This window comes from Podarcis bocagei (assembly GCF_964188305.1).
Source record: "Podarcis bocagei genome assembly, chromosome: 7".
NCBI lineage: Eukaryota > Metazoa > Chordata > Lepidosauria > Squamata > Lacertidae > Podarcis > Podarcis bocagei.
The window spans coordinates 34498085-34509617 of record NC_138132.1 but is presented as its reverse complement, the minus strand read 5'-3'; the positions used below and the strand labels follow the sequence as shown (position 1 = coordinate 34509617).

Sequence of the window (11533 nt, the reverse complement as noted above, 5' to 3'; positions counted from 1 at the left end):
GAAGATTGTGCAGAATCCTCAGTATTTCCAGCTTGATCTGTTGGGCATCTCCTTTCATACACCTGAAGAGCCAGTTCCTCTCCCCAGCAATTAGAGGCACGGCAGCCCACACCCATTCCTGTGGGCCTGTGGCCTCAGTTCACTCCCTTTGGCATAGCCTGCTACAGCTCCAGTGACGCATAAGAAGTAGGGAGAGCCCGGCTGGTTTAGGCCATAGGCCCATTCAAGCGTAGGTTCACTTCCCTGGAATCTCACAGCCATTGCAGCAACAGTCCATGCCTGTCTGCTCCTGAATCCGTTTCTGTGGTACATTGCTGCTTCTAGACACAAGTTTCATTTTTAGCCATCAGTGATGATTCCAAGATGATAGGTCTTAATCTTCTTTTTAAGCCACTTATGGTAGAGACTGTAACAACATCCTGTGGCAACAAACCCCATAATTATACATTGTGTGAAAAAAAAAATCCTTTCCCTTGGTTGTTCAGAAGGTTTTACCAATCAGATTCTCTACTGCATATATACAGCATGTCTGGATTACATTTTTTTTGAACAATGAACCATGTGTGTTCTGGCTACTCCAATTTCAACCCACCCCACTTCTTGCAAGAGCTCACCAAAACTTGGACAGGGAGCTGGGAAGGAGATGCTGGTGGCAGTTTACCCCACCAAGTTTGCTGGAGCCAACCGTACTCTGAAATGTATCATGTGGTGAAAGAAACTGGTACTTAAGGGTATGCTGCATTGGCACATGGAGGTTCTACCCTGGCTGATAACCACTGGGAGCATAAGTAGATCTAAACCTCTTTTAAGTGAACTATTTTAGGATGGCTAACCTATAGAGAGTTTAGAGGGGCATTAGACCCATTCACAAAAGGCCTCTCAGCGTGATTTCACTATGATTTCTACACAATCAGTGTCACCTAGGAATGTTTTATCAGTCAACAAATAAATTGAAATAAGAAAACAAACACTAGATTATCATTTAACGTTGTATATGAATGTAACCACCAGCTCTCCAGATTTAGTGGTGACAAGGTGGCCATGCTGGCATCTTCTGGGCACAGGACTTAGGCTGGTAAGACAAAGCACAGCTTCACTGTAGATTTGGGATATTAAAGTTAAGATCTCAAACATCTATTGAAGTTGTCTAACTGCACCAGGTCTCATTAGGTCTGAGCCAGGTTTTCCTAGATCTAAAAATCTCCACAGTACCTTTTCAATCTCTTGAAAATGTCCAGAAAAGGACAATGCAATGTCTCAGGGAGGCTTTTTCCTGTGATGAAAGAGTTCAGTTAGAGAAGTCTATAGTGTTTTAATGTAAAAAGTTCTAACTGTAGTTCAGAAAGACAAACATGGCTGAACTGGCAATAAAGTTTAAAAAGCTAAACTCTTAAAAGGCCAGGTGTAAAAAAATAGCTATAATTTATTTATAGGAGGAAAAGTTCTGTACAAAATAGATTTCTTTAGAATCTACAGATCTCAGTAAGGACATACAAATACACTTTTTGTAACCAAGTGATGTGGTGCTCTGCTCATTTCGTTCACACATATTCACCACAGTCCGAGATGATAACTTTTTGCTTTGGTTTCCCATCTTTGCTGCCTTCGGCCTTTATAATAAAGAGAGAGAGGAGCAGATGTTAAAGTCAGGTTAAAGGAAGAAATAAAAACGTGCTGGGACATTTCAGTCCCTCTGGCTTTCTAACCTCGATCTGCCGCACCACGTCCATTCCTTCCGTCACCTCTCCAAAGACCACGTGCTTCCCATCCAGCCAGTCAGTCTTATCACATGTGATGAAGAACTGTGAGCCGTTGGTGTTGGGGCCAGAATTGGCCATGGACAGCAAGCCTACAAAGACACAAGCCATCCTTTTCAAAATTTCCTCCAACGCTGGAATAAAAAAATCTATCCGTGTGTGTGTGTGTGTGTGCGCGCGCGCGCATGTTTATAACAAATTGAGGAGAGGGGAACAGATTACAAGACAAGACAAGGAGTTGAGGCTGAACTCTTGCGCCTCCAGCTTTGGAAGACTAGAAGATACTGTAGCATCTTCTAAACCTGCATTTAATTATATATTTTAAAAAAGCCAACTACCACCATTTGGGAGATATAAACGTTTTACACTTTACATTGTTGCAATATATCCCCACCCCCCACCCCGCCCCAAAATCTAACAGCTCCCACTTCCTTTAATTCTTTGCCTGGAAACTTGGAAGATTATGTAAAAACAAACACTCTTAGAATAAAGCTAAGTGAAAGAAACAATTCTGCCTCATTTGCAGTAAGCAGTGTTGAGGAACCTGGATTCTTTTGTGCAGAGCTAGCTTCAATGCAAGAAGTGGGGGACCAGGTGTCTTGGGCAAGATGGCCTTAGGAAGCCCACTTGACTATTTGATGGTGGTGGCTGGTTGGAGTGAAGGGAAGAGAGGCAGGAGGATAACAACACCCCAACTATCCCTGCACCACCACAGAGCAGACGCTGGGGCATGCTCCAACTTGGCACAAACCTGCTGGATATTATTAGTATTCATTAATGTATGCATCTGCCAAAATAGGCTTCTAAGTCATTTACAAATTATGAAGTGGTTATGCTAATATTAAAATATAAGCATCCATAATTAAAATACACAATAAAATAATTCTAAACAACACAGCAATTAAAGCAGGAGGCTCAAGTCAAAAGATCAAGAGAACCTCAACTCCAAACTGCCTGACCAACTCGAGGGCAAATAAACGCACCCTCCACCCCAGCAACTCTGTTACTTACCTGCCCCTGTGTGCTTCAGGATAAAGTTTTCATCATCAAATTTCTTCCCGTAGATAGATTTGCCCCCAGTGCCATTGTGGTTGGTAAAATCTCCTGCTTGGCACATGAACTGAGGGATGACACGATGGAAGCTGCTCCCCTTGAAGCCAAAGCCCTTTTCATGTGTGCACAGGCAGCGGAAGTTCTCTGCAATCCAGGAGGGTCAAAACAGAAATGTTCAAAATTGAGGAGGACAACGAATGGGGTTATGGCAGCTAGGGCTGGGCAATATTAGGTTTTCAACATCACCAACCCAACATCGCAGTTGAAAAGAGCTGCATGGGCCCCAGCCTGCAAGGCCCCAGTTGAGACTACTTCAGCTCGCTCTCTGCAGGAGCTGAGGTGCTTTCAGCAATGCAGCTGGCCCCAGCCCACTGCTCAGCTGGAGGGCATGAAGGCTCCCGTCCCCCCAGCTGAGCTAGCCCTCCACTCCCCAAGATGGAGGGAGCCCCGTGATGGAGCCCAACAGGCTCAGTTTGCAAGGCTGCCTTTGCCAGCAAGGTGTGAGGGGCGGGCAAGCAGCCTCCTTTTCTTGGGAGAAAGAAGTTGCTTGCTTGCCCTCTCCTTGCCGGCAAAGATGGAGGCATCCCTGAGAATAGAGCCTGACAGGCTCTGTTCACAGGGATCCTTCAGCTTCGCCAGCAAGAGTGTGGGTGTGGGTGCAAGCAGCCTCCTTTTCCTATGAGAAAGAGGCTGCTTGCTCGCACCCTCCCTTGCCAAAAAACAGAGGAAGCACTGCGACGGAACCTGGCAGACTCTGTCGTCAGGGCTCCCTTTCACCTTCGCTGGCACGGCCCTCTCAGCCAGAGAGCGCAAAGTCTTGACCCCCGGCTGAGCAAGATCCCCATCCATCTGACACGCGCGCATGCCGGAGGGATGGGGGCTTATTTGCACACCTCAGCCAGGGAGCGCAAAGCCTCCCACTCCCACGCATGCTAGCAGGAGAAAGATCAAGGCTTCCTCAGCCGCGAGCGGTTACAGTTTAACGGAGCTCCCACGCCAATGTTGGCTCGCACGAGCCACTGGCAGGTTGGGGGCTCTGTAAAACTGCTTGGCTGTGGCGAGGGCAGCTGTGCACTTGTCAGCCAAGCAGTTTAAAGACTCGGAGGGAGGAACAAGCTGTATCGGCACCTGGCCAGTGCAGCTTGGTTCTCCCTCTGTGTTGGCATAAGGGGCAGACCACGATGGCAGTTTCACACTGGTGAACGCACCCAGCTCTGAGTCCTTCAGTGGCCAGCTGCAGCTTGTTTCTCCCTCACTGTGCTGGGCACTGGAGGGACAAGGAAACAGTGGAGGTTTCACTAGCGATATACCGCTTAGTGAAACCACATTCGCAGTCTACCCCTCATACCTGTCCTGGGCAATATATCAATATATATCGCCCAGGCCTAATGATAGCTACAAAGATAGCCTCATATCATACAACAAAACGTAGCTGAATGAGGTAATCATTCAGCCTCTTCAGTCTTCTTTAGAATAATTCTACTATACTCAGTGCTATTTTTCTAGAAAAAGGTGTCCGAACTCACCATGAACACCTCACTTAGTTCTCCAATAATGGCAATGGCACCCACCTGAGAGGGGCCAGAACTGAGTTCTGGTTAGTTCTGGCTGGGGGGAAAAAAGCCCTGACTATACTGATAATTTAACTGAATTCCAACTGAATTCTAAAATTTAAAAACAATTTAAAAACAAAGCAACGGTATCTAATATATGCAGAAATAAACAACAATGCCAGTACTTCCACTGCAGGAGAAAAAGAGACAAGTAAAATGGCATTTCCCCATGTTTGCAGGGGATGCAGAACACAGTAAAGGAGAGGGGCTTCTTTAGCTCACATCAGAGCAAGGAGGAAGATAAGGGAATAAGTCTGCTGCTTCAGGAAATGGCAGAATTTTAATGGATAAGCAGGAAAAGACAAAATGATTTTGTTTTGACTCAGTCTTGTGCTCAACTGGGAAAGAGGGATTTGCAGCCCAGGATAAAAGAAACAACGCTAGAGAACATGTAACTACTTGAAATCAAATCTCCAGGGCCAAAGGAAGCTTACAGATGTTACTTCAGAGCTGCTGTGTGACATCTAATGATAGTCACACTCAGAGTAGACCCACTGAAATCAATGGGTCGACTCTGAATGCAATGAACACTGGATATCAGCAAGTGCCTGCCATCTGTGGGAATTCTTAAGAGAACGGGTGAGGTGCTGAAATGTCCTCCAACTTCAAAAAGCAGAGTGAGGCGGATCTAGGCAATTGATCTGAAATACTGTGGGGGGAAATGTGGGGTTTCCAACCTGCCACTGTACAAAAAGGAGCCTTTTCTTACCGGTGGTCATAGGTACAATATCTGATCGTAACAGGATGTTCAATCGACCAGCAGGCTTGTTTCCAATCTTGATGTCCATGTAAACCTGGGGGTTTGCCCTTGATTTTTTTGCTGGTGGTTCACCCTAGAAGAAACACAGAGCTTTTTCCAAGTCCAAAACCCTAGTCACCTCAACCATGAGTTTGAAAGCGACGTCAGCAAAGCCACTATCTCTATGTGACCAGCCTTAGCAGGATTGTTGTAAGGTTTGCTGTGATAATGTACAGGAAGCAACTAGATACTTCAAAGCACTTTATAAAGGTATTATTATTATTATTACTATTGCTGCTGCTGTGATCTCTAAGTGAATTTTGCCACCTCTGAAAGCAAAGAAAGCCCTCTTAAGGTGTGTGTGATGTGGAAGAAGAGCATGCCATGCCTCCAAACTGCACTCAGTTGTCAGGCAACCTGGTGTGCACAGGCGTAACACTACCATCCATTGTGCAGGCAGGCAAAGAGGCTCTGCAGGCTAAACTTGGGGTACTCTGCAACTTAAGGGGGACTGAAAGTGCTCAGCAAGTGCAACAGATTATTAGTAACAAGCCCCCTGTGTAGATGTGGCTCAATAGTTATGTCCCCCCAAAGATGTTGCAACTACAGAGCGCTGCATCCTCCCACCCACAAGCCAAGATAATGCCTTTGTACCTCCTGTGCCTCTGATCGGGCAGGCTCTGCCCCTTCTTCCTCCACATTCTCCTCCAGCGTCTTTCCTGAAAATTTCTTCAGCCAGTCATCATCTGACCAAACTGTCAAAGAGAAACAGAAGGCGGGGAAAGAATCTAGTATTGATCTTTTTGCCATCAAGGTATAAAATACAATGGCTTCCCCACACACAATAGCTAAGACTATCAGCTTGTGGCACCAATCTGTTCCATGCCTCACCTGGGCGGGAGGATCCTTCCTTAATCCTCATCGGCTTGGCCAGGTTGACACGAATAGTTCTCCCAAAGAGCTCAGATTCATTCTAGAAAGGGGGACAGTATTATTTAATGACATACTTTTATCCCACCCTTCTGCCAGAGTTCAAAGCAGCACCCCTTCAGTTTATACTCGCAACTACCCTGTGAGGTAGACTAGGCTAAGAGGGAGCAACTAGCCCAAGATCACACCCGCTGGGTGACAAAGAAGTCACTTTGCCAATTAAGTGGTATATAAATTAATCATTAATAAAAACATCATAGAATTTTCCTTCCTGGCAGTTCAGGGGGAGGGGAGGAAAGCAGAGGGCATTGGGCACATGAGCCCAATGCTTTCTGTAACACTGGTTTAGTGTTTGTGAATCAGGCTAATGCATAGCAAGGAGATCTTTCAATTCTTAGTTCTCAAAGGCCACCTGAAACTAACATTTTTGCATGAGGAGGCTGTGTAAAGCACCCCAGAAGGGAGGCCCAAGGTGTCTGTGCTGCTTTCTTCCCATGAAATGGAATCTAGAGCAGGGGCATCATTTGAACTTTCCAGAAAAGTAAGTAAGATCAATTTACCATGTTGTCAATGGCGGCTGCAGCATCCTAAAAGGAAAAATATAGATTTTACTATGTGCTTACTTGCTCATCTAGTTCACTCCAGCTTGGTGTCCCTATGCCAAGAAGTATTAAGTGTGAGAGAGAAATTGTTCCTGGGAGCCACAAGAAGCAGGATAGTCAGGCACATTATCGCTACAGGCTTACAAAGACAGAAATACACTTTTGAACGCCAGTCTACAATTCTGCCCATTCACAGTTTCAACAGTCGCATGCTCTGAAATTTAACTGGGGCAGCAGGAATGTAATGAGGAAGAGTCATGATTCTGCATGGTTAAGCAATACAAGCTTCTGTTCCACTGTAATCCTAATGGTGCCTTCAAACACTGCTTTCTGACCCAAGATACATTTACATTTACTCTCTACCGCTCATTCAATTTTAATTATTCAAGCAACTATAAAAATATTCCTGGAAAATCAAGAAGTTTCCCCTGCCCTCAAAGGCCTTGATTATCTAATGGCCAACCCTTCCTTCTTTGATTAAACCCAGCCACTACCCAAGTCAGCACCCTTTTTTACCACCACCACCCCACCAGCAGTTCAGCAAATATGAGGGGAAATGGATGAGCAAAACTTCAACAAATCTGAAAATCCACCTCAAAACTCCCCCCTCTGCTATTCCTCACCTCAGCCAGCTCAAATTCAATGAAAGCAAAACCTCGATGCTTTTCTGCAGAAATACAAGAGAAAAGTTAGCACTCAAAGGCTCCAACGCAGACAAAAAACATCAACATAAGATTGCAAAGAGAAGCAAAATATCTCACACTGACATTTCAGAAGCCCCGTCCAATTGATTTATGGCATGTTACTAGTAGACCATTTAGTGAACAGAAGTAAAATGCTCAGAAATTCACTTTCATTCTACCACCTGGATGCTGTTTTTTCTCAGAGAATATAGAAAGCAAGAAGCCACAAAGATCTTGGCCTAGAAGTTCTGTTTTTTGTCAGGACCAATTTATAAGTACAAATCTAAAACCAATCTGCATCATGCTGAAGTAAGAATTCAGAGCTAAACTCCTAAAAATAATAAAATAAAAAATAATAATTTATTTATACTCCGCCCATCTGGATGGGTTTGAACTAATCTAAGATCGAAATGACTGGAACAGAACAACACAAATAATTAACAAACACTGTGGAGTGAAATTATAGGTGGTGCAAAATATTGGGCACACTCTTTTTCATATTTCATTTATGGAAAAAATGCTTATGGAGCTCATACACCAGAAGCTGAAAGTCCAAAGAGGAGCTCTGTGTGTCATCCAGGAGTTATGATGAGCAGTTGAAGCTCATGAGTCTCATTTGAGAACAAGTACAGTATGTTATGCTGTCAGGACTAAACCTAAGGATACCTCACCTCGGTCACAGTTTGGAAAAAGTCTTAGCATCTGAGCCACCTGATATTAGAGTCCACACTTAAGGCATACAATATCAAATGTAATGTGGTGGCCTAAAAATTCAAGTATTTCCTTAGGAATCCAAAGCATCACTCCTGTCCATGGATAGACCTCGAGTAGGAGGATGCAAGAGAGGACAGGGCTCCAGCATCTTGAGCAGTTGTGCAAACGGAGCCATTTCAACAGGCACAGCTTCGCATGCCAGGTGTGGTTTCCCTTCTTTTACACAACTGTTCAAGATGCAGGATCTCTGTCCTCTCTGGCATCTTGCCCAACCTAACACACAGGGCCCATTTTCAAACCCACTTGGAGGGGCCAAGCAGGGATTTGGGGAAGAAACATCCCACGCCAGAGGGAAACGCCTTTCAAAGCAACAGGAATCACTGCATGCCGAGGGTGGCCATGATAGAGCTCCTGCACCTTCAGCATTAGCCCTGCGGCAGAGAAGATCCCCGCATGGCAAAGTTACCACCTGCAGAAATCCTCTCTCGGCTCAAGATGCAGGAGAAAAATCCCGCCCTCCAGCTCAGCCTTCCCCAACGCCGGGAACTCCTCCCTCCGCAGGTTTTGGACCGGGGCTGATGGGAGTTGTAGTCCAAAGACTCTAGAAAGCCACCCGAGGCTGCTGCTGCTGTAGGTACGAATCCAAGCGCCCCCCCCCCTTCCTCCTCCTCACCTGTTTCGTAGTCCAAGGGGATCTGGATATCCGTGATGTCGCCGAAAGGGATGAAGGCTGCGTGGAGCACCCGCTCGTCCACCTCCTCCGCCAGCCCGCCTGAAAGACGCACGAAGGCCACACGCTTAAGTCGGGGGTCCCGGGGGTCGCCAACCCCTTCCCCCTTTCCTGCCGCCGCCCCCTTTTCCCCGCCTCCCGAGCTCTCACTCACCCACATAGAGCACCCTCTTGGTAGACGCCATCTTTTTCCTTTCCCACAATCCTTTTCCGCGCCGGAAGTAAAACGTCATCGCTGCGCGCCTTCGCCCCAGGGAAGCCGCTCTGCAGCGGGGCTCCTCGGGCAGGGCGGGGCGCTGTTGTGCCCAGCCCTAGGGGAGAGGGGGCCAAGTGGGCGGGACCAAGACCCCGGCCTGCAATCCTGAAGAGCCACTGCTGTCAGTCAGTGTGCACAGTACTCCGCTTGGGGGGACCCAAGAGTCTGCACAAGGCGGCTTCCCATGTTCCGATTTACTTCGGCCCTTTTGCTCAGAGCCATGAGGACTAGAATCTCTCCAAGCGCCCTGCCTGAAACCCTGGGCAGCCGCTGACCATCAGTGTAGGCAGCACTGAGCTAGAGGCACCTGGAGTCTGACTCTGTATCACCAACAGGTACAGGCAAAAGTTTGTGGGTCACCCGGGGCCCAACAGGCAGCTGTTCACGCCTTCAGTGAGACGTATTTCCATTGGCAGCCTGTGAAATACTATTACTCCGTTTTTCACAAATAAGCCCATAACTGGAAAAGGTGCAGAAAAAGGCCACCAATGTAAACACAGGATTGGCGCACCCTCCTAACAAGCAAAGCTAAAAACGTTTTGACAGCAGGGCGGCTAGTTCAGAGAAAGGGGGGAAAGGCAGCTAAGGAAGGAGATGAGTGGTAAAGAAAATACATAGAGCTTCCTCCTCCCGCAATACTAGAAATCAGGGTACCCAATGAAGATGGCTAGCTAAGCATGGAAACCAGAATATGATAGCCACCAACTTAAGATGGCTTTAAAATGAAATTGGATAAAATGCACAGGATACAATTTTACCAATGGCTACTAGTAATGATGGCTATATGCTACCTTCAGATTCCAGAGGGCAACTGTTTTGGAGCTTTCTGGAGGCATCTAGTCAGCCACTGTGGGAACAGAACACTGGGCTAGAGAGGCATTTGGTCTGACCCAGTAGCCGCCTCTTGCGTATCTTTCTTGAACAAACAAACTTAGATCATTTGAGCAATTGTCTTCTATAATGACAAAAGGAACAGAATAATACAAAATGTTAATTTCATTAGTGTTTCCTAAGCTGTAGCCAACTGATTTCTTTACCAAAGTATCTGCTCACTGTTGAAATGCATAGGTGGGGATCCGAAGAGCTATTAATAAGCTCTCCCAGGAGAGCTTGGGCATGCCATAGGATTCCTCTGCCTCTTAAAATAGCAGGGCCCTAAGCTATATTTCAAACAAGATTCTGAAAAGCCTCTGCAGTTTCCATAGTGGTCTGATACAAAGAAACAGATTTGTAAGGCATGCAGAACTACCTGTGGTTCTTTAGATCTTAAATATCAGAGACTAGGTATCTTTTCTCAGGTTACACTGGCATGGCCAAACCTGTCCCTCCAGCTGTTTTGGGACTACAATTCCCACCATCAGGACCACTGGTCCTGTTAGCTAGGGATGATGGGAGTTGTAGTCCCAAAACAGCTAAAATAGAGGCTTCCCAAGCAGCCTGGGCAGTGCTGGTAGTTGGAAAGGGACCTGGGAAGTCATCTAATCCCAATCCAGGGTGTAGATTGCAACATTTTAACAGATACATGGCCTCTGCTTAAATACTTCCAAGCAAGGGAGATCCCAAAATCTCCTGAGACTGACTGTTCCACTGTTCTTTGTTTTTTTAAAAAAATATTTTCAATGCAAAATTACAACAAAAATTACAAACAAAAAATCCCAAAAAAGAAAAACAAAGCAAAACAAAAAAACACACGCCTACAAAGAAAATCATGCCATCATAATAATCTTTACATACATATACACATATTGACTTCCTTCAATATGTGACTGTTCCACTGTTCATCAGGAACATTTTTTGTAACGTTTAAGCCAACAGTTCTAGTCTGCCACATGAGAGCTCTTCAGACCACTGAGGATTGCTATCACATCTTCCAGTAACCTTCTCCCAGCTCTTTCAATCATGACTTGGTTCCTAGGCCCTTCACCCTCCCCTGGAGACACTCATGTCAGTGTCCTTAAAATGTGAGGCCCAGAAATACTATTCCACCTGTGGCCTGACACACAATCAAGTGGACTGCTAGACCAGCTTTATGTCAGTAAAACACATCTGTACTTGCTCTCAAGCTTACAATTTATAAGACACGACACAAAAGGGGGAGGGAGGAGAAAAGAAGTTAGTGCAGTTGCCAATTCTTAAAATAACTGGGTGGGCTAGAAGCATTTCAGGTAGCCTGTGGAATGGCTACTGCAAGGTAAGAGCTGAGAAGGAGCCAAAACGCATCTGGTTTCTCAGCAGAGCCAACAGAATACCCCTGCTTCTAATCTCTCCCTCTGCCACATTCTGATGGAACTTTTTATCCTCAGATTTGTGCATTAGGCTTCTGTTAACGCAGTCCAATATTGCACAGCCTTTTAAAAAAGCTATACTGCACTGTTGACTCATGGTCAGCTTGTGATCACAATTATACTACCCACATAGATATCAGCCTTGAAAATAGAATGCTAATGTCAGTCAAG

General features: G+C 45.8%; 1 protein-coding gene across 1 annotated transcript; it reads right to left on the bottom strand.

Annotated features, from left to right (window-relative positions):
• Window positions 1-1405: 1405 nt before the first annotated feature.
• On the bottom strand, window positions 1406-9081 carry PPIE (peptidylprolyl isomerase E). The gene is made up of 10 exons (XM_081203931.1): window positions 8976-9081; window positions 8765-8863; window positions 7318-7361; window positions 6653-6679; window positions 6054-6135; window positions 5817-5917; window positions 5133-5256; window positions 2769-2954; window positions 1707-1849; window positions 1406-1610 (listed from the first exon to the last, which is right to left on the bottom strand). The coding sequence occupies exons 1-10, from the start codon at window positions 9052-9054 to the stop codon at window positions 1542-1544; spliced, it is 954 nt and encodes a 317-aa protein (XP_081060057.1). The 5' UTR covers window positions 9055-9081; the 3' UTR covers window positions 1406-1541.
• Window positions 9082-11533: the final 2452 nt, after the last annotated feature.

What these genes read in the sequence shown, in the direction of transcription:
- PPIE (XM_081203931.1), bottom strand. Translation starts at nt 9,054, where the DNA reads ATGACGTTTTACTTCCGGCGCGGAAAAGGATTGTGGGAAAGGAAAAAG. An exon ending in TTGAATTTGAGCTGGCTGAG is followed by an intron (nt 6,680 to 7,317) that starts GTGAGGAATAGC and finishes TTTTCCTTTTAG; the next exon opens with GATGCTGCAGCCGCCATTGA. An exon ending in ACGTGGTGCGGCAGATCGAG is followed by an intron (nt 1,611 to 1,706) that starts GTTAGAAAGCCA and finishes TTTATTATAAAG; the next exon opens with GCCGAAGGCAGCAAAGATGG.